This window comes from Pavona decussata, unplaced genomic scaffold (assembly GCF_977016875.1).
Source record: "Pavona decussata unplaced genomic scaffold, jaPavDecu1.1 SCAFFOLD_214, whole genome shotgun sequence".
Classification (NCBI taxonomy): Eukaryota; Metazoa; Cnidaria; class Anthozoa; order Scleractinia; family Agariciidae; genus Pavona; species Pavona decussata.
In genome coordinates this window covers 2528076-2551578 of record NW_028145619.1, presented here as the reverse complement: position 1 = coordinate 2551578, position 23503 = coordinate 2528076, and the positions used below count along the sequence as shown (strand labels likewise).

Sequence of the window (23503 nt, the reverse complement as noted above, 5' to 3'; positions counted from 1 at the left end):
GGGATTTTCTAATCAAATGCAGGCTAATATTGTCAAGTACAGAAGCTTGTTCTTTTTAACACTACCTGAAATGGCGGCATGAGGTGCCAGATGCCAAGCAATCCACAAAAAGCTAAACTCACCTAGCGTGACTAGCCTGTAATTAGCTTAAGACTTCGTTTGTTACTTTAAGGCGGGGGTACACCCGAATTTGAGTGAAATTTGAAGAGGTCTTAAGAATGGATAGAAGAGAGGAAATGATTTTTGGAACACTAACAGACAGTTGATACCCACGCAAGAGCACCCGGGTCTCTAGTGAACTAACTTGGTATCCGTCTAATAATTATTAACTAGAAATTCTAATTTTAAAACTTCATTAAATCGTCAATATTTCGTATTTCTCTTAATTTTACTACTCTTTTGAGAAAAACTATCTTCTCCCAAATATACCTAAAAATCACCCAAAAATTTACAAAACACCTCAAAACATTGATTTGTGTAATGAGCATAGGGTTTTTGTATTGCTTGAAACGCGAACGAGATATTTCCGTTGAACCGATTTTAAGCGGCGTGAAAGCGGCTTTCAGGTAGACCCCCACCTTAAGCCAGGTCCAGCCTATTCACGGTCCAAATTTACAAAAAAAATGAAAACAATCAATTGAAGATGTTACTTTCTTTCAATTTGGTGGGAACTGGAAAGAAACGTAAAATGGCACTTCGAGGCTAAGCGACCCACACGGCCGGAGCTTAACCCGGTTTCTGTTGTGTAAAGTAACTAGTGGTATTGCGACTCCCCCCAGGATGGGATGCTAGTCCATCGTTAGGTTGCCCCCAACAGTATGTCGCCGGTACCCATTTATAGACCTCGTGAAAAAATGGCTGACAGTTAATATTCCTTTGTTTGCATTCAAATTAGCCTAACTGACCTCGTTCTTGAGTTCAAAAACCAAAAGAATATTTTACCTTGAACGAGGCTAGTAGGCTGATTTGAGTGCAGACAAAAGAACCTTAAAATGTCAACCATTTTTGTATAAGGTCAATACACCGGGGGGAAGAGAACCAATGTGGAGTAAGTCCGAAAACTGACTTTCGGGATTATTTAAGGATTATTTATGGATTATTTACGCGTGGACAGACGTCCAAACTCTACATAAACAAACCCAACTACTTGTTTTCCATACGTCCACAAGGATCTAGTGTTGTAGCCGCATCGTTGGCACGTAAGGGCTTGAAAGTGTTTTACTTCACGGATTTAGCATCGAAAGTAGTTTGTCCTTTCACACTCTGTCAATGTGATTACGTAAGCCCTTTAGATGATGATGGTGATGATGGTCACGATAATTATGATGATGAAGATTTTTATAATAACAATTTTCCTTATTCACTTGGTGATAATAGCCAGAGCACAAAAAATTAATACATATAAAACGTTACAATAAAAAGTCTACAAAACCTACATCTTCCGAAAATCAAATGTAGAAAAATCTAAAATTATTGTAAAATATAAGATGACTACCTTTGTTCAAGTGTCAGACGGAAATAGCGGTAAACGAACCACTAAATGTGGACACCATATATAAAACGAATGAAGGTTATTTCTCTTGTACTTCTACTCTACTAACTACTCGAACAGTTCCGTAATGTTGCAGAGGTACGCAAAGGAAAGGCTTAAGGAAACAGTCGTTTTTTGTTTTCCCAGGTATAGTGTTAAGAGGTAACACACTTTGTTCTGCTCGGATTATTTAGCTGAATATTTTAGTCATAGAAAATTTAAGTGTCAGAATCATCATATAAATTTCCGAGGGCCTTTTTCCGGGCTCACTTCCCCTCGGTTCGGTTTTCACTCGGTTTCGTGTTCCGAAAACAAAAAAACTCATGGGTTTTCCTCTGTTACAAAGTTTGAAATAACATTTTTCTTTTTTTTCTCAAAGAAAACTCTGCCGGGGTTTTGTCAGCATTAAAACCCGGAATTTTGGGGGGGGGGGGGGGGGGACTTCAAGGATTGTGCCTGCTAATACAGAAGTGTTTTTGCGCAGTTTATGACTTTGCGGGAAAAGCGATTTTAGCAAGGGCTATCGGAATCCAAAAAGAAAATTTTGGGTGACCACGCATTTTTAAGAGATAATTAGGCAATGATAATTCGAGAAAGCGTTAAAATACCAAACAATGTGTAACATTTTTTCTCAAATTGAAGGTTAATTATCTCTGAAAAATGTGTGGTTGCCCCTAATTTGCTTTTCGGATTCCAGTTACCCTTGCCAAGATTTGCTTTTCCCGCGACGATTTTCACGAACACCTTAACAGACAGAACGCTGACATACAATTTACTAAGGAGATCGAAGAAAATGGTAAAATACCTTTTCTAGACTGCTTAGTTATCCGTAACAACAACGACAACAAACTAAGTACTACGGTTTACAGGAAACCAACACATACTGACAGACTACTGGACCAGTCATCCTACTTCTCACAAAGCAATGACTATACAGACCTTAACAAGGCGAGCACAACTGGTTTGTGACTCACCTGACAGACTCGCAGACGAAAACAACTACTTAGACAACGTTTTCAACAAGAACAACTACAACAAGGACTTTGTTAGACGTAACACTTACAAGAACACTGAACCTAACGTCACAAACAACGACGCGACTTCCGTAACTACTGTAACTATACCTCACGTAAGGGGCACTTCTGAGACTATCGCACGGATTCTACAACCCTTCAATATCCGTGTAGCTCACAAACCTATAACCACTTTACGACAACTACTGACGAAAGTAAAGGACAAAGACGAACCTAACCGCAGACAGGGAGCAGTTTACAAGATCAAATGCTGCGACTGCCAGGCCACTTATATTGGTGAGACCGGCAGAAATTTAAACGTACGACTGACTGAACACAAATGAGCAACTAGAAATGGTGATATCAACAATCACATTGCTGAGCACCATTAACAAACGAACCACAGAATCGACTGGGACTCTGCCAAGTGCATTACCTACTGTACAAATTACTATCAACGACTCACTCTGGAAAGCTGGTTTACTAACTTAGAACAAACCCCACTCAACCGTTGCCTACAACTACCTACACCATACAAACGACTTATTGACAACAACAACGACATAAACAAACAATAGACATTTTACTAACAATAGACCCACGGACTTTTTGACTAACAAAAGACGGATCGAAACGCACCAATCACTTTTTACAGTCTTCACAGCCAATAACATCACGGCTTACTGACAAACGACCAATAACATCTGGACTTCTTTGACCAACCAGGTTAACAACCAGAGACGTATATACCACCTGCTGAAGTTCCACAATTCACTTGACTCTGAAGATGACTTCCGCTCAGGTTGTCGAAACGTCAGCCAAAGTCACCACAAACAGTCCTTCTCAGGACTACACTCACCCGGATGATCATAATTTAGGCACTTATGGCATGACTCCTAGGTTCAAACCATTTACAATTTTAATTATAAACCGCGCAAAAATATCCCTGTTTTAGCAGGCACGCCATTCTCGACTCCAGAGCTCTTTTCCTTTGCGCATGACTGGTGTGTGACGTAGTCAAAGCCATCTCGAGACCATCTCGAGATGCGCAGAACGCATGCGCAGTAACAAAAGGAGGCACAGTCCTTAAGCCTTTCCAACAGATGTTCTACCGAAACGAACAGTTCAGTGCCCCGGCAACTTCTCGATTAGCCTTACGAACTTCTAGCTAAACCGAAGACGTTTGTTTTTGCTCCACTCCTAACACCTCCTCGACAGCTCAAACGTTTCATCAACTTGAACAGATTTGTATTATTTCCGCAGAACGGAAATGTACTGATGTATTTTATACATATATTTCACCATGTTTGGAGTCACCGTCACTTGATCCTCTCATTGCACAGGCGAACTTTGAAGTAAATGACGCACTCTGAAAGAGAAATATATCAGTTAGAGTTACACTCTCTTTTTTTCTCTTATAAGAGCGTCTAAGGCTGGACCTTCTTATTTATTTATTAATTTTTTTCTTTTTGAGCCTAATAAGATATTTCAAGTTAGAGCGGTTTTGCCGTGTTTTCGCCGCACGCGTTTTCCCGCGCTTGTCGCCAGTTACGTGTAGTTACTTCGAATTCTGATTGGCTCGCATCTGTTTCGATTGGCCAGAGTAATTACTGGAAACCATTCTAGCGTTATAACCTTTTGTTACTTTTTACAGCTAGTATTGTAATTTAGTTACAAATTTAATAATTTTGATATTTGTAATTTCGTTTTTCTTCTCCCTTCGCCTCGATTAGTTGGCTACATGCAGCTGGAAGAATTTTTGTATAAATTTATTTGCTTGTGATGTAATAAAGGTTGGTTGTGGTTAGTAGAGTAACATGAAAATGACGATTTTGACGAAAATGTTGAGTTTGGCAAACATGGCGAACTTTATCAGGAGAAAATGAGGCCCGCCCCCTATTTTGCCATATCTGACAAGCTCGAGTGAAATAAATGTTTTACTAAAAACAATCAGGAACAAAGAAATACCTTGCTGATTTCATTTTGCAAAAATGACCAGATTACAATTTGTAATAACTGCTATTTGTCGGTTATGGTTTAATTAACAATTATTCCACGAGCGCGCGTCCGATATGAGATGATAAATGGCGCCGAGTTGGCTAGAATAATCTCATATCCAACAACAAGAGTGGAATAATTGTTTTGTTAAAAACAATCAAGAAATATTGCTAGATCTTGCTGATTTCGCTTTGCAAGAACATCCAGAAGACAATTTAATGGTCGCTATAAAACGTTTATTGTACTTAATATATCCTGCATCAAGTGCAATAATCTCATCATCCTCATTCCACACCTCTGAAAATGCAAATCAAGAATAAAAATACCAAATGTACACCAAACGAAGGGTTTAAGAAAAGAATTTGAAGCCTCATAAATATACAGTTGAACCTCTCCACAACGGCCACCTTGGGGACAGAAGAAAGTAACCGTTGTGGAGAGGTGGCCGTTATGGTGAGGTAGGGGTGTAATATGACACCTTTTTTTCGGGAAGTACAACATGTTTATTGTGCCAAGTTCATGCTTACTGTAGCCTATAATGGCAATCCAATCTTAAATAATATATACAGATAAAATACACAATAAAACGTAAATAATATTTCGAATCAAAATGTTAACAAGACGAAACGAGCAAGGTTCATAACATTCGCTATAAGTATTGTAGACAATTTATGCTTACTGCCGCATATGAATGGAACACAATCAAAATACGTATATCATTAAAATGGATACAGAAACGTAATGTTCTGAAGACAAATGTCGATTACCGCGTCAACTTATAAAAAAAGGTTTTTACAAAAAGAGCTGTACTGGCCGTTGTCTAGAGGTTATTTTGGCAGTTGGGGACGCACTTTAGTGGCCGTTGCCGTTGTAGAGAGGTGGCCGTTGTAGAGAGGTTTAAACAAGAGGTAATGTATGGACTGTCCGCCGGGACAAAAAAAAGTGGCCGTTGTAGAGAGGTGGCCGTTGTGGAGAGGTGGCCGTTAGTGGAGGTTCGACTATTTAAGATTCCAAGGTAACCCGGCAAGAAACTAGGAATTTTACCTTCCTAACAGAAGGTAAAATTTATTTAAATTGATTTCCGAGCCAGATCAAGCAAAATTAGAAGAAATTTTTGAATTAAAAATTTTAATTTTCACTGCACGTGATAATTTGCTCACTTACACGCATCGCTGATTTTGCAAAATTATCACGTGTAGCGATTTATAATGTTTCCTAAAAAAAATTAGGTTTCGTCTAAACAATGCCCATTCTTTTGGATAACCGGGCTTGGAAAATATTATCAACTTTCATAAAGTTTACCATCCGTCAGCGGATAAAACTATCAATTTCTTGGTTCTGTTGCCTTGAAATGTTCTCAGAATTCAAAATAATTTCAACGGCTTTTCTATGATCGACGTCCACCAAAACGCAACTTTATCGGAGTCTTTTGAAGGCGAAAGGTCGCGTGTTGTTGGTAACCGCTGTAATATGCTCACAACCCTCCAATTATTAATTATTTTGTGAAATGTTATTTACATGATAAGTAGAATACTGCCAACACTAAGGCCACGACTGTTTGATCCTCCTGTTGCACAGGCAAACTTTGACGTAAACGTCGCACTCTGAAATGAAAATGCACCTAGAGTTTAAGGGGTACATCAGCACATATTTGTGTTTCAAAGTTAATGTAATTATTATTGTAAACTTGCATTACACCAAACAATGGCAAATTTCCATTACACACAAATTTTTTCGTGAATTCCAAATGACAGTGGAGCAAAAAGTTACATGGCCCAGGAACTGGAAGTAGAGTATTTTATGGCGAGTGACTTAATTGCACCACTAAAATGGCAGTGACAGTATACTAAAACCAGACAGTAACATCAGAAAGTAATTTTTTTTTTTTTTTTTTTTTTTTTTTTTTTTTTTTATTGTTTGCAAAATCACATTACTTACATTACTTACAGTACGGACTAAATATATCACTAGACAATACAGTATTCTACCTACAATACATGCTTACTGGTTACTTACGCTACTGAACAAAACAGGACTCTACTTACAATTTAATACAGATAGCCTTAAACATAACAGTAACTAGATTACTTACAAACTGCGGGTTACACGCTACTAAAAAAAAAAAAAAAAAAAAAAAAAAAGAATTGTGCGTTTTCGTTAATTTAAATTAATTTTAAATTTCCCATTTTTCAACTTTCCATTGTAAGATTAGCGCTGACTTCAATTCTAGAATATTTGGAAGTTTTTCTAACATTTTACATGAGTAGTAATATTTCTGAGTTTGTACAGTAAGGATCTGGAATTTCCGCATTAATTTTGAGTTAGTACTCGGGGGTGGATCATAGTCTTTAAATAGGTACTGTTGTTTAGATGGAGTAAAATTTACTTTGTGCTTATTATTAAACCATGTTAAGGCTTCTTGAAAGAGATTTTGGCCTGCAGGGCACTCCAGAAATGCATGTTCCAAGGAATCAGCTGAATTACAGAAAAAACACTCCTCATTATCTGCTATTTTAAATCGTTTGAGCTCTTTTTTGGTCACTAAAATACGGTGTAACATTTTAAAGGAGAATTGTCTCAGTTTGTTGTTAGTAGAGAGGCGAGGTATATTTTGGAATAATTTTTGCCATTTACATTCTATATCGGGGTATTGTCTGGCCCAAGTTTTTATGGCTGTTGGTGTAACTTCTGCTTTTTCTTGAAAGAGATGATAATAGTCTTTACATTTCATTTTTGAAAGTTTAATCGATTTGTCCCTGGATAAGTCAAATGCATCACAATCATCGAGAATAAAGTTCATAGGTCTGGGTGTAGAAGCTGCCTTTGATTTGAGGTTTGCTGGAATTGATGCCAGGATTTGAAAATAGTTTAGAAAGTTAATTTTTATTTTGTACTTACGATTAAATTCTTCATAAGTTAGGAATTTTCCATTTTCATTCAGAATGTCTTGAATGTAGTAAATTCCATTTTCGGTCCAACTTTTCCAGAACAGCGATTTACCTTCAATAGTTATGTCTTGATTGTTCCATAAAACAAGGTCACTTTTGTATTTATCTTGGCGATTTAGACGTAATTCCTTAAAGTACTCTAGCATTTCTAAGTAGAAAGACGGTAAATTTTTGTCTAGTTTCTTTATATGATAATTACACTTGAGCAAGAAGTTAAGACCTCCATATTTTTCAAAAAAAGCATTTGGAATAGCTGTCCATGCATCGGTAGTTGGACTGTTAAGCAGTCTACCAATCCAACTCAAGCGGAGTGCTTTAACTGTCGTTGCAAAATTTGGAAAGTTCAGGCCACCTTTACTTGTTTCTTGAAAAAGAACTTCCCTTTTTATTTTATCTTTTTTGTTTTTCCATAAAAAAAAAAAAAAAAAAAAAAAAAAAAAAAAAAAAAAAAGAAAGTAATGCATTTAAAAAAAATGTATAAATGAAGGTCTGGGGAAATAACCAACCTATAGTGCTTTTTTGCCCACGTTTCGTTGTTTTAAAGCCTTAAAAAGACTTAAAAGTGTATGAAATTTTGTGTGGTCATTAATTTAGTCAGAGAACATGGCTCTGTTTTTGCCGTTTTCTTTTTTGCCGGATGACACTTAATAAGTTTAGAGAAAAACAAGGCTAAAATATATCTCAACTCAGTGAAACAAAAGCAAAGATAAGAGAGGGAAACAACAGATGCTTAATTTGGAGCAAAAACATTGGAGGCCACATCCAAAAATTCAGTCACTTTTGTGGAGCACCTGAAAACCAGCAAAAGCTACAGTTAGTGTGCATGAAATAACAGTAATAATTAAAAAGTGGACTGAAAAACTGTTCAAAGTAACTGGGTGTATAGTATTTATTATTAAAAAGAAACTAAAATTTGTAGGTGGACTTTAATTTCAAAGAATTGCCCTATGTTTCTTTCTAGTTAATTTATGCTTCTTTTTCCAACAACAAAAACAAAAGAAAAAAAAGAAAACAAAACAACAACAACAACAAATGCAAAAACCCCAGTCATTCTTGGTGGCATCTTTTTGACTTGTTCCCACTGACTGATTTGATAATTACAGTAGATCATGGCTTTCTGTGTCTAATAACCTTTTAACCCCTAATATCAAAAACCAAATTCTCCTATCTTGTCACCATATTTTTCTTATAAAAGTACTGGGGAGAAGTTATTAAAATATCAAGACAATTCACCTTGGGTGATCATATCCTCAATTCTCATGACCTGACAAGTTGAATAAGCATTGTTATAACAATGAGAAATGGATGCAAGGTAGAAATTTGGGTAATTTTGAAGAACAACTCTCCAAAAGCCTGTCGGCTGACTGTTGGGCATCTGTCGGCTGACTGTTGGTCATTTGTCAGCCGACAGTTTTGTGTAAGCGTGTGATTTAACTGTCAGCCAACAGTTGTATATCTGTTGGTGAGTAGTCAGTAACCTGTTGGTAAGTTCGTGACCAAAAATGTCTGAAGTAATCACTTTGTTCATCACCGTAAACGTCAATGTCGATCACGTTACTTGCCGCCATATTGTAATTTTTATGTGGACATACATGACACACTTACATACAAAGAGGGGCGCAAAGCATTATAGGGTGATTCCAAAACGCTTTTAACTATGCTTATTGATGAGAAAACCAGTGAAGTTTTCGAGGGAACAGTGGATAATTTCAAAGAAAATTTATTATTTCGAAATGGTCATTTATCTTATTTGATATTTTTCCAACTGCTGAATGTATGTATAGTTTTAATTTTACAGCTTATTTTGATCAAGTAATACCGGGAAGAGTGTTTTGTTTCCAACACAAAACATAAGCTTAAGATACCATAAAATGTGTTCGGTTCGTGGACTGTTCAAGTAGACTTATAATCTTACTTTTATTGTGCGGTCGAATTGATCTGTCGGTAAACTGTCGGTTAGCTGTCGGTCCACTGTCAGCCGACACTTTACCAACAGTCGGTTTGGGGAGCTCTTCTTCAAAATTCGAAATTTGAGCATTGTTATTTGTAAGAGAAATTTTTTATGACAAAACACTTTTCTACCTTTCCTGTCATTTGTTGTGCACACAAGACAAAAAAATAAAACTAGTGAAATAAAAATAAAATGCAATAAATAAATCATCCCACTCATTACCACTAAAACACAAAGACCAAAATACATTAAATAAAGGGGTCCACCAGAAACAAACATTATGGACAGCTACATTAAATACTTACATATACTGAAGTTGTTTTATCTGGATTTGTTTCTGTAAACTTTGGTATGGTTCCATTGCCTGGCACAGAAGGGTCACACTTCAAAGTTATTTCTGACTTCCTGAGTGCATAAATTAAACAGATTATGTATATGCAGTTACACTTAATTAACATGTCTCAGCAAGTTAATTACTAGTAATTAAATAGAATGTATTTCAACCCAGTTATTTACCTAAAAAAAAATCATGTCCTCTTGATATCTTAAACTTGAGTCGATGTCCTCTTTTGTGTGTGCAATATGCAACTGTCATTTTCTTACCGGCTTACTGTACTTTGCGAAATGAATTGGAAGTCTGTACTTTGCGAAAACAAAATCGGTGATCTTACTTGATGACAGAAAATTGTCAGCCATAAAAAGACTCGCTATATTCCCAGGGCTGTCAACTCTCCTGGATAATCTGGGAGTCTCCAGATTTTGAACCCGTATCTCCCGGTCTCCAGATTTATGTCTGTAATCTCCAGATTTTGAGCCATATCTCCCGGTGTACAGAGTTATGCCTGTAATCTCCCGATTTTGAGCCTGATTTCTCAAGATTTATGTCTTTAATCTCCCGGATAATTGACGAAGTTTGCTATTTGTCGTAGACTCGACTTTCTGACAAGATCGAAAATCTGAAATGTGTAGCATTGTTTCTGGTACTGTTTAATGTACGTCCCTCCCCCCGCCCCACTGAACCCGTGAATTTGGCCTTGATGCGGCGCCTCTGTAAGGCGCTTTGTTATTGCTGGCCAGGAAAGTCATATTCTCCATATTTGAAGACGTGTGAGGTTGACAGCCCTGTATTCCGTGTATGAAATGCCAAAATATTCAGAAAATTTGGATGGCGAGAGGAAGGTTGGCATTTTTGTTGCCACGAATATGTAAATACACTCACCTGAAAGGCTATCCTTATAACAGGGAACTGGGAATCGGAGAATGGGGAACGGGGAACGGGCCATTTTGTTTCGCAAAGTACATTTCAAGGCCAAAACAAATGCACTTAAATACCAGCCTTATAGGAGTTGAAATGTTGTGATCAACACCCATGCTACACGATCAAGAGACAAATGATTAATTTTGAGTTATCATTTCAAACCAAGATAGCTAACACCTTTCATGATGTGATTTATCTTGCACACAAATCTCTCCATTTGTTCTTTAAGGTAACTTTAACGTGCACCTAACCCCAAAATGTTCTTTTCTCTTAAATAAATCTTTACACCTGTTCGAAACATATTGCGCTATTTAGCGCCTTTTTATAACCAAATCTTGACTTTTCATAGGCTGTAAAAGTTACGAAATCTAGCCATCATCTGTCCCATGACCGAGCTAGTAAAGGGCATGGGTCTATTCCTTACTTGACGTCACAAACCATGCCCCTTACTAGCTCGGTCATGGGACAGGTGATGGCTAGATTTCGTAACTTTTATACAGCCTACAAAAAGTCAAGATTTGGTTGAAAAAGGCGCAAAAAATAAGGCTCAAAGGCTCAACGGTCATGATAAACATTAATTTATATTAATTTATTTATCTACCTCTGTTTTTCACTCTCTAACTATGATTAATAAGACTATGTAATATATTTTAAGATTTACTGTAGCTCTGCCATTGATTTTGGTCCCATGTGTAACTATATAGGATAATACCTTGTTCTAATAAAGGGAGCCCATTGTTTATAAGCCCATGCTATGCCAGTGGCTTCCCTTAGGCTTCCTTGCCATTAGTGTTTAAATAAAATTTTTTTTCTTGCTTAAATTTGTTAAACTTATGGCAAAACAATAAACTGAACTAAATTGAACTGATGATCAGTCAGTCACATACACAAATATATTTTTCACACTGACAATAAACGATTTTAATCCATGGCATTAAATATTGATTATAACTATTAGATTTGCCCCAAGTCGTCTTTTTATGCGCCAAAAAGAGATACCAATGAGCAACACGGTTGAGAGCCAAGACTGGACTCACACAAAAATGGACTTTGAGAAAGTCTAAGACACTGCCATTTTGTACTTTCGTCAGTTCATATTGAGTGAATGCTTGATGTATGTAAAAGTAAATACAGAAAGCCTCCATCAGTACACCTTCTACATTCAAATATTTGCCAGATGCTTTACTGGTTTGTTTGGCCTGATTGCAGGTTAGGTGAAAATGCAAGAGAAATTATTATTGAACAAGACAGGAGAGTTGCAGTATATTTATTTAGTGAAGCAATATAGATTATGCTTAACCTTAAATCACTGCAGTACCTTGTATAGCCTTGACTTTCAGCAGGTCCATATGCAATAACAACATTTCCTTCACTGTTCACAGAAAATGTGGTGTCTTTACTTCCAGCATTTGCATCTACGCCCATCACTTGACAAACCTGAGTTCACAAGATATATTGAAAAGACTGTCTCTTACTGGTAACTAGTTATAACTGTCAATTGAAGGGTTCTGCGTAAGACTAATGGAAGTGACTCCAGATATAAGCCCTATTTGGGCACCGAGACTGGTCAGTTATTATGTAAGAAGATCAGCTGCTTATTTAGTTTTTGTGCAAAATGCTAAATGAACAAGGAATAGCTTATTATACAAAAGAGATTATTTTCTCTTTTGTCAAATTTGGCCAAAAATAGGGTTTATTGTCTGGAGCAATTTCCATTTCAAATAGGCCAAACAGTCATTTACATTTAAGTCAAAACCCTTTAACTGACAAACCAAAATTTGCATCAATAGACAGGAACTTGAATTAAGATACGTCCATTTTAGATAAATAGATGTTCTGCTACTCATGCAGTGAAAAAATATTTTTAATTGGATGTTTGATAACTAAATAGCTTTCTGGAACATGACCATTTGAGACTGCCCAAATCTAACAACAATCTCTGGTGTGAATTGCTGGCTAATATTAATATTATAAAAAACTGGATCATTGTATAAATATGTAAATTCCAGGGATTTGATTGGCTTAACGGTCAATTGGTATATGAGCCATTTTAAATACCATGCCAGAGAAATGGCGACCATTAAATTGCCTTCTGGTTGTCCTTGGAAAGCGAAATCAGCAAAGATCTAGAATATTTCTCAATTGATTTAATAAAAAAATAGTTTATTCCACTTGCAATTGTTGTATATGAGATGATATAACTCTGTGGGACGTTAAAGAACCTACTCACTGTTCGCAAAAGAGTAGGGGACTTAGTTCCCAGTGTTGTGGCCTGGTCTTTGTGCGTATATTCCGTATATCCCGGGTCCGCAGTAATTGGCCTTAGCTGTTGCGGTATCCCTGTCCATATTGGACAAAGCTAAATAAATGATATAATTATAGTTCCAAGGCTATCTATCATCTCCCATTCAATGCACACTCATGGAATAATTATTGTTAGATAGTAATTTATTGCAACTTGCTATAGTTAGTGATGATTTATGTTTGAGAGTAAAGTGGAATGAACAGACTTGGGGAGGGAGGGAGGGGGGCTAAGCTGCTAAGCTGCCTTTGTAAGATATCTGTCAATCATTCAAGGACATAAAGTGAGCATAGGGTCTACGAAATCTGCAAGCCAGCAAGCCACCGTGCGAGCCATGCGAGTCACACGAGTCTTGCGAGTCATGCAAGCCACAGTACAAATGTTAAGAATTTTTATTTGTTTTATTTAAATTCGCATGAGAACAATTTGGACGAATTTTTTTTCTTTGTTTTTTTGTTTTTGTTATTTGGAGAAAATTTTGTCTATTTAAAATCACCCAAGATGCGCAAAAAAATTAAAACAATACACAAAAATTTATTAAGGTTCAAGACTTCAGCAAAAAAAAAATTTCCGAGAGAAACATACAGCTGCACCGCTACTCGAATGAGTATCCATTGACACCTGTCATTCAATTCATGTGGAACTCCATTCAAGAAAAAAAAAAGATTGAAGAACAGCACTTCGATCTCCGTGTGTTGGCATCAAGAATGGTAAGTAAATCGCGTCATTTTAACAGGGTTGGTCTTTAAGTGAATCAGAGCTAACAGAACTCTGCCAGTCAGGGCTGACTGCTGCATGTGGTTGTCTCTTCCCTCAGACAATTCTTTCTTCAAAACTCGCCACTAGAGTGGCAGAGGCTGGTTTCGAGATAGCATTCAACCCACCAGCTAATTATAACAGCAAATGCTTCTACTATGCCGCTTCTTCTCAAATCGGATTTAGTGCGTCATTATTGACTTCTCTCATCTTTGAGTTCTTGGAAAATCATCAGCTTGATGTAAGTAAATGATTTTTATGGCCATTTCTGGTCGATTTCATTCAGGAGATGTGAAAAGATTGCTTAGGATTTCATCAGTCTGAAACGATTGCCTTGATCACATGTTTGTTTATGAATTTGTTCTTGGAAGAGTCTGGTGTTCTGGTGTTTTTTGACAGTTTTTTTTTTTGTCATAAAATTTAATGTTGTTACCAGTGTCCTACATGTACTTGAGATTCTAAAGTCATGTGACTTTGTTTGTGCTGTTTACAATGTAATTTGTAGCCCTAAATCATTGCTTTCAAACTAGTAAAATTCGCGCTCATTGTTGGCTGTCCTGATTTCGCCGTCTTCAAATTTTCCAGTAAAATTCTTTATGTGGTGTCTCAATTTTCCTATTCATGAATAATTTAGAATTAGCTATTTACGAAAACTATTTGACACTGGGTTTCCATACAGTTTTCCAGCCTGCTCAAATAGCGGCAGACTCTCATGATGACTCTCTCATAAAAAAAAATTGTAGTGGTTTTATCTTTTTCTTATAGTGCCCTTTTCCAGGAAAAATTGAATGTTAATATAACAAATAAAATTTTTTAACATTTGTACTGTGGCTCACATGACTCGCATGGCTCACACCTTGGCTAGCATGGCTCGCATGGCTCGCTGACTTGCAGATTTTAATCACTCGTGAGCATACACAAAATAATTTTACATGTAACTTAATTCCAAAAACTACTAATTATTTGTAGTTTGTGGAATAAAACATGTAAATTGCATCTTTAATTATTTGAAATTGTAAGGCCCATCCCCATAGATGAATCTTGTAATCATTTTAAATTATTTTAATATTTATTGTTAGTACTTAACATCACAATTCTCTTCTTATAATTAGCGTGATGGTTTTACTAATGAATGCTTCTTAATAAAAAAAAGTTCAGAAGCTTTCACTGGAGGAAATAAAAAAAAAAAAAATTAAATCAAAGCCCAATACATACTGAAAAATGTCTGTCTTTGGGTAATTTTATGTACTTATGTATTTTTTATGCCACAGGCACCTTCAATTTGACCATGTAAAACTTGGGCCGTTTTAACTATTCAATCAATCCTTTTTAAGTATTTAGTACACCCACCAACGTATCACTACATCCAGTAGGAGAATCAAATGGTGTACAAGGATTCCAGTCAAATGTTCGCCCTGACCCGGTTACTCCAGCTATACCAGTAAATCTGCAAATTAAATTTTAAAAAAAATTGCAAATTTATTATCCAATTGCATAAATTGGAAAATTCACTGCGATGATCACTTCTCACTTTCATCTACATCCGCAGTTCATATATGAATCATTTCATATACTTCCAACGTTTCACTCCTTTAACAGGAAAATGGGAACCTACAATTGACCTTGCTCCCAATGTGTGGCTTCATAGCTCAGTTGGTAGAGCATCGCACCGGTAATGTGGAGGCCACGGGTTCGAATCCTGTTGAAGCCTGAATTTTTTTCAGGTTTCTAATTTCCAAATGCATATACTGGAAAATTCACTGCGATGATCACTTCTCACTTTCATCTACATCCGCAGTTCATATATGAATCATTTCATATACTTTCAACGTTTCACTCCTCTCATGGGAAAATGGGAACCTACAATTGACCTTGCTCCCAATGTGTGGCTTCATATTAGCTCAGTTGGTAGTAGAGCATCGCACTGGTAACGCAGAGGTCACGGGTTCGAATCCCGTTGAAGCCTGAATTTTTTTCAGGTTTCTAATTTCCAATTGCATAAATTGGAAAATTCACTGCGATGATCACTTCTCGCTTTCATCTACATCCGCAGTTCATATATGAATCATTTCATATACTTTCAAAATTAACTCTGTTGATTTGTTTCCGCTCCTCAAATCAGGGCTGTCAACTTCACACGTCTTCAAATATGGAGAACATGACTTCCCTGGCAAAGCGCCTCGCATCAAGGTTAAATTCACGGGTTCTGTGGGGAGGGGGGAGGGGAGGGGAGGGACGTACATTACACAATATCAGAAACAACACTTAAGTGGAGTATACGACAAATAGCAAATTTTGTCAATTATCTGGGAGATTACAGACATAAATCTGGAGACGAAGAGGATACGGCTCAAAATCTGGAGATTACAAACATAAATCTGGAGACTTGGAGATACCGTTCAAAATCTTGAGACTCCCGGATTATCCGGGAGAGTTGACAGCCCTGTCAAATAATCAGGAGCACCGTAGTTCCTTTACTTAGACAAATGGCTCCTTCTGACAGATGGCTCTTTCTGATTTAAGATGCTTGTGAACATGAATTTGCAAAATAGTTATTAGCCATTCGCGCATGTAAGTAACCCAGCCATGTCATAGCTAAGATGTACATGTCAGCTGAATGAATCAAAATGTCTATCAAATTTACTGGGGCACAACACCAGGCCCCAGTTGTTCAAAGAGCAGATATTAAATTTTATCCACTGGATAGGCTGCTATGTGGCAAATAAATGTGTGCAAGAATTTCCCTATAATTTGTGTATAGAGTAGAAGCATATGTCTAATTTAAGTATGGGATTGTGTAGAAAACTTGCTAGAAGAGTTGTTTGGTATACATTTTCACTGCTCGGTAGTGACTTATCCACTGGATAAAGTTATCTGCCCTTTGAACAACTGGGAAGAGGAGTGGAAATGCAGCATAAGATCATGCTTACCAGAAATAAAGGCTGCAGGAAACATTTGTTTTATCTCAGAATTTTGTCCAGTGATCTATCTTGAATTTTTGCATGCATGCAACATTTAGTAGTCCACTCCAAATAGAAATCAGTTAGCCAGCATAGCAGGCGCATGAAAAATATAGGGCGTGTGAGCCACATCTGTGAGAGAGACACACGTGAGGATGTCTTCCTCCCTCATGCTCCACGCTTTTTTTGTGCTCTATATATAATTTTCATGCCCCCGACACACAGGCTAGAACTGTCTGGGAGAAAGCTATCCAGTATATCTGAAAAATGAATGATTATCCCTAATTTTCTTTTTGGATTCCAGTCGCCCTTACTAAGATTTGTATTTCCTAAATAGTCATAAACCCTGCAAAAATACTTCTGTAAATTAGTACTCCTGCACCGTCCTTAAATCACGTTTGGTTTCTTCGACCATTCCCTGATGAAAAGCATCAGGAAGGAAGGAAGGAAGGAAGGAAGGAAGGCAGAGGGGGGTGGGGGAGGGGAGATACATTGTCCTTACTTTGGTCTCTATAGAAATATATGTAACACTGTGTGTGGGTGCAAAGGAAGGTTCAAAGCTTTTAATTTGGATTAGGTCAGTAATTTGGGACTGTCAGTGCACGCTAGCTGCAGTGTTTCCACACACAAGAAACTTTACTTCACAATGCCTCTTTCCATCTCTCTAGATATTGTTTCATGACTTTCATCTGTGCTTTGCATAGTTTTATATTTTCACACTGACAACTACTCCTAGGAAGATCATTTGCGGTAATTATATAATTCCATCTGTAAATAAATAAAGATGATGATGATGATGATGATGATGGGTGGTTGCATGCAAGGAGGTAGGAAAAACCCAATATCAACAAACATATTCTCCTCACTGTAATATTTTTTTCTTATGGAACTAGTTACGAGTATTTGCTAAGACACCAACACCCTTTGTTTTTGGTAACAAAATCTTTTTTTTTTTTTCTCATAAGCTGATTGCTTGATCAGGTTGTGATATTGCGAGGAGAAATATTTGCTTCTTCACACTATTTTGGCTTAAAGGGTTAAGGTGGCTTCCTATCTACTTTTGTACTATGCAAGCTGAATATGCATGCTCCCCAAGACACAAAAGCATCACACACATGCAAAGTCACGCAAGCCAGCTAAGGAAATCCTGCAAGTACATGAGCACAGAAACAAAATGGTGGCCGTTGGAAAAAATTTCCCCGTATTCTGGGTAGGTTCTGAAAGTGTGCTTAAAGGAGCTAGATTGTGTTTGGGCTTGAAAAAATTGAAAATAATGTGAACTATTTTATGGTTGAAGCCTCTGCAGAGTTGTGATTTTGTGCCTGAATGTGAAGGCAGCATGCATTCACCAGTTGGAGTGCCCATGTGTTTTTTTGGAAGCAGGGTTTTCCCTGATACAAGGATGCGCAATGGTTTTCTCACTGGAGCTCATGACAACTATTTTTTCTCCCTTAATTTCTCAAAAACTAGCAATAAATGTACAACCTCTTCCCAATTTTAGCTGTTGACAGAAAATACTAAATTGGACATGTACACATTTTTAAAGAAAATCTGTAAGGAACTTTCTTAGGAATTTTCAAATAAGGCACAATCTCTATAATTATTTTGCATTTATTGTATTAAAAAAATCTCGAAGAAACCTACTGTTGGCATTTTTCTTAAGTTTGATTCAAGGCCTTCTTTTCTTTCATCCCAGAAAACTGTAGTAATTAAGCTACCTTAAAGGGTTAAAGTGTCTCTACAGGGTTGTCGCAATCTCGTACCCAGAGTCTTCAGGCTTTTTGGTCAGCGGGGCAACGCCGGGAAGACTCTGGGGACATCGAAAAAATTCAATTTTTTTGATTGGCTGTTCCGTAACAGTTTCCATTGTTTTACCGCAGAAATCCTGCGGTAATAAAATTCGATGTCCCCAGAGTCTTCCCGGCGTTGCCCCGCTGACCAAAAAGCCTGAAGACTCTGGGTACGAGATTGGGGTTGTCAGTGATAATATGGCGATATGGCATGCGCTATGTTACACATCTAAAGCAGTCACTTTTCTCGTTTTCTTTCTACCAATTCACTTAATCAACCAAAATGTAATAATCAAGAACAAAGCTGTGTTCTTAAAGTCTTGCAGTAAAATCATGTCTTTGATTTTTGAGTTAAAACTACTTCTCTAATAGGGCATTTATCACATGTTTTAATTTTAGGCTTTATTTTTAATATTAAATTTTTTTTCAGTTTCCTTCAGTGAAACCTTCTGAAATTTTAATAGCAGATAGTCAACCTTGCCAGAAAAATCTTTTAAGAGCGAAAAATGTAGAGGTTACAAAGACAGATTGTTTGCTTTTTGCAAATTTGTGGGTTTTACCACTGCATTAAATGATGTCTAATAATTTTTGTCAAAACTAAGCCCTTATTTGAGCAAATTATTGGAAACCTCTGTACCAGTTTTTAGGAAACCAAGATGAAAATTTACACTTGCATGGACAATAAGTACATCTTAGAATAGGAATTAGTCAACATCATTACTTCAGCATGCATGAACTTTGGAGCAAGTACTTGTTTGCTAAAAGTTTGATGTGAACTATACTTGGATGAAAGTTAGTAACAACCTCGCCAATCTTTCTATAAAACTATTACAGAAAATGTTTTTTGACAAAATATTTACAATAATAATACCATGATACTTAACCCATTGATTGCAGTTGCCATTTAAGCTGCATGTCTTCTTAGGGTTTTAAGCCCTCACGTGAGCACTGATGATGTGAGTTTTTGTAATTAATTTGTATGCGCAAGCTGGCTCAAGATTACTGCAAAACAGCGAACAAGTGAACAGTTCAAATTACAGCCCTGAAGTAATTGGCAATATGGACCATAACAAAAAATTGTGATGGACACGACACCTCCCCCCCCCACCTCTCACAGATGTAATTGGGGGGGGGGGGGGTGGAGGGGTGGAGGTGGAGGCTGTGGAAACTGTTGGCTTGTCAAATTTAGTCCATTGGCCTAGATAAAAGCTTTTCTCACATGTCCTTAACATCAGTCAATGCAGTCTGGGGTTCTTCCTTAAGGTTACCCGGGACCTTCAGAGGTGTCTCGCATTTAAGCGATGTAGCGCGTCCAGTTTAAACTGTAAATACCTAAACCCCTATATCAAATTAAAGCTCATAGAGCTGACTATCAAACCATACCAAGAATTTTGAAATAAAATAAATTGTCGAATTTTTCACGACCTCTAATTGCGAGCGTCCGAATCACCTCTTTAAAGCTACAAGTCTTAGGGGAATTTTTTTTTGCTAATTTTATTTGCTCCTCAGTTTCCTGACCCAAAGCGCTAAAAAAAGGCGTCTGCGTTTTGCCATATTCAATCGCAGTGAAAAGTTATAGAGCATTTTTGAAATAGGATGAAAAAAATGTGGAGTAATTGTACAAAAATCCCTCTCGGAGAAAAAATATTTCGAAAGAAAAAATTTAAAAACACGTTTTTGTTGTTTATATGTTAAACTAGCTACTGTCCAAATTTGAAGGCAAACAAACAAATTCCTTTTGAGTTTTAGCTCTTTGAAGTGGCTCCTCCAAGTGAAAAAAATTTATTCAAGAAAACAGCGCTAAAAATTCGGCAATTCATTTTATTTCAAAATTCTTGGTTTAGTTGGATAGCCAGCTCTATAAGCTTTAATTTGATATAAGGGTTCAGGTATCTACAGTTTAAACCGGACGCGCTACATCGCTTGGACGCGAGACACCTCTGAAGACACCTCTGAAGGTCCCGGGTAACCTTAAAATTAATGCTTTTATGTGACTCCACGGTATGGTCGTCCAAATGTTTCAATATTCGCTAAGTTGTATTCGCTGTCGCTAAATTACATTCGCTGTCGCTAAATTGTTCATTCGCTATCGCTAAATTTCATTCGCTGTTGCTAAAACTCATTCGCTATCGCTAAATTACATTCGCTGTCGCTAAATTGTTCATTTGCTATCGCTAAATTACATTCGCTGTTGCTAAAACTCATTCGCTATCGCTAAATTTCATTCGCTGTTGCTAAAACTCATTCGCTATCGCTAAATTTCATTCGCTGTCGCTGAGCGTTTCCATTTCATGCGCTAAAAATTAACTCAGGGTGTCCCCACACGGGAAAGTTTGTGGAAAGCCGCTAACCGCAGATTTGCATTCAAAAGCATGTAAGATCTCACGATGGCCGACGAAAAGGTCTGGAAATGCTCTTCTTCAATTTAATTTCAGATTTAGTTCGCTTCTAAGCCGTTCCTCAGTGAAAAGCTGGAGCTAGTATACGAAAAGGCTTTCTGTGGGGCTTTGTTTTCAACCGTGCACATAAACTTAAAGTTTGGTTCATGGCATGCAGCGGGACTCTGTAAAACGAGGATACGGACGGGCGGATGGCGGACGGCGGACGGCGGATGGCGGATAGCGGATGGCGGATAGCGGATGGGGTTTTAAAAAAAAGGAAAAAGAAAATTGGATGTTGATACTGTTAAATTTATTGGTTAATTGTCACCTTCTAAGAAATGCTAGCTTTGGCTATTTTTTTTTTAATTTGAATTAATTTATATCCTATTGTCAGTCAAACAGCGAAAACGCTATAGAATGTTTCTTGAAAGTGAGAAGTGATCATCGCAGTGAATTTTCCAATTTATGCAATTGGAAATTGGAAGCCTGTAAAAAATTCAGGCTTCCAATTTCCAATTGCATAAATTGGAAAATTCACTGCGATGATCACTTCTCACTTTCATCTATATCCGCAGTTCATATATGAATTATTTCATATACTTTACATAAAATGTTTCTTCTCGTTTTTCAACCAAATCAGTCTGAGTTTGCAGTGGAACTCCGTACATTAGTACGACACACCATCCGGCAAAACAACACTTTCACATTCATGAACAGTTACGGGATAATCTGATTAACGGGGAAAGTACTTTATGAGCTCTTTAGGCATTATAGATTGGAAATCGTGGTTATTGTTCGAACATCGAACAGACAGATCGATACAAGTTATTAAAGATTATTTTAAGATGTCCAAAGATTTATATGCGTAGGATTTGCGAACGTGTCATTTTCCTCCCAGGAAATCTGCACACAAGCGACGTTTCAAGTACTTTTCCTTTCAAGTTTTGATTTAGAGCAGGGCATGTCTTGAACAATCGTGACGGATTAAAGATAGCGTTTTTGTTTGTGGTCCCTCGCTGAACAACGAACATGAACTTCTCGTGCTTGAAAAAATGTCACTTTTCTTCTCTGGGAAAGTATTATGGGTTCCATATTTGGACGCGGTTTGCGGTCACGAAAAAGTTACGTTCTGCCAAGATGTCTGATGTAGAGGACGACCAGTTAGAAAAGCCAGTATTCCTCGGTTTGATCAGCAGTGGAACACCAATTTCAGGTCCGCTTCTTCAGGAGAAAGCGAAACATTTCTCAGCGCAGTCGACCGATCGCGAAAGCTTCAAAGCATCAACCGGTTGGTAAGACAAGTTTAAAACTCTTTTCACAATTAAATAATGTTTTCTTTGTTTCGTTTCGTTACATTACTGTCTCATTAATATTCATATGTTCGATTATCTGGACTATTTATTCAAGTCCCAACGAGTCCGGATAATAGAGGCTCGACTGTACCAAGTTCACGGAGAAGACGACCCCTGACAACTAGGGACTGAAGGCCGCCGGCGAGGCAACTGGGGAAAACCAGAAACTGACCGAAAAACTGAATATTCAAAAAAGAGAAAAAACCAAAATCCGCAATGAATATCAAAACCGAAAAGACGCAAAATCCGATCAAAAAAAAGTCCCCCTATTGCAAGGCAAACTTCGCTTGTGTTGATATTGAAAAGGAAGAAAATGACACGTTCGCAAATCCTACGCAGATAAATCTTTGGACATCTAAAACTAATCTTTTAATATCTTGTATCGATCTGTCTGTTCGATGTTCGAACAATAACCACGATTTCCAATCTATAATGCCTAACAAGAGCTCATAAAGTACTTTCCCCGTTAATCAGATTATCCCGTAACTGTTCATGGATGTGAAAGTGTTGTTTTGCCGGATGGTGTGTCGTACCAGTATACGGAGTTCCACTGCAAACTCAGACTGATTTGGTTGAAAAACGAGAAGAAACATTCTGTAGCGGTTTCCCTGTTTGACTGACAATGAGATATAAATTAATTAAAATTAAAAAAAAAATAGCCAAATTTAGCATTTCTTAAAAGGTGACAATTAACCAATAAATTTAACAGTAACAACATCCTACTTTCCTTTTTCTTTTCTTTTTTTTTTTTTAAAAAGCCCCATCCGCCATCCGCCGTCCGCATGCACCCGTCCGTACCCTCGTTTTACAGAGTCCCGCTGCAGATTGGCGTGAATGCCATGAACCAAACTTCAAGTTTATGTGCACGGTTGAAAACAAAGCCCCACAGAAAGCCTTTTCGTATACTAGCTCTAGCTTTTCACTGAGGAACGGCTTAGAAGCGAACTAAATCTGAAATTAAAATGAAGAAGAGCATTTCCATACCTTTTCGTCGGCCATCGTGAGATCTAACATGCTTTTGAATGCAAATCTGCGGTTAGCGGGGACACCCTGAAATAAATTTTTAGCGCATGAAATGGAAACGCTCAGCGACAGCAAATGGATTTTAGCGATAGCGAATGAGTTTTAGCAACAGCGAATGAAATTTAGCGATAGCGAATGAGTTTTAGCAACAGCGAATGAAATTTAGCGACAGCGAATGAAATTTAGCGATAGCGAATGAGTTTTAGCAACAGCGAATGTAATTTAGCGATAGCGAATGAA

The 23503-nt window shown here is 37.4% G+C and overlaps 1 protein-coding gene across 6 annotated transcripts in view; it reads right to left on the bottom strand.

Moving 5' to 3' along the window:
- The window catches only part of LOC146460233 (cation-dependent mannose-6-phosphate receptor-like), a 42281-nt gene that overhangs the window by 18290 nt on the left and 488 nt on the right, over positions 1 to 23503 (bottom strand). Inside the window, exons 2-5 of one of the 6 annotated variants that reach the window (XM_085088232.1) lie at positions 15108 to 15204; positions 12018 to 12136; positions 9747 to 9846; positions 6061 to 6146 (exon numbers count right to left, since the gene is read on the bottom strand). The exons of 1 other annotated variant lie outside the window; for it this stretch is intronic. In XM_085088232.1, the coding sequence (XP_084944358.1) occupies positions 6061 to 6146; positions 9747 to 9846; positions 12018 to 12136; positions 15108 to 15204 (402 nt within the window). The remainder of the gene's footprint in view (positions 1 to 6060; positions 6147 to 9746; positions 9847 to 12017; positions 12137 to 15107; positions 15205 to 23503) is intronic. 4 more of the 6 variants (XM_085088231.1, XM_085088235.1, XM_085088233.1 and 1 more) reach the window with 4 other exon arrangements.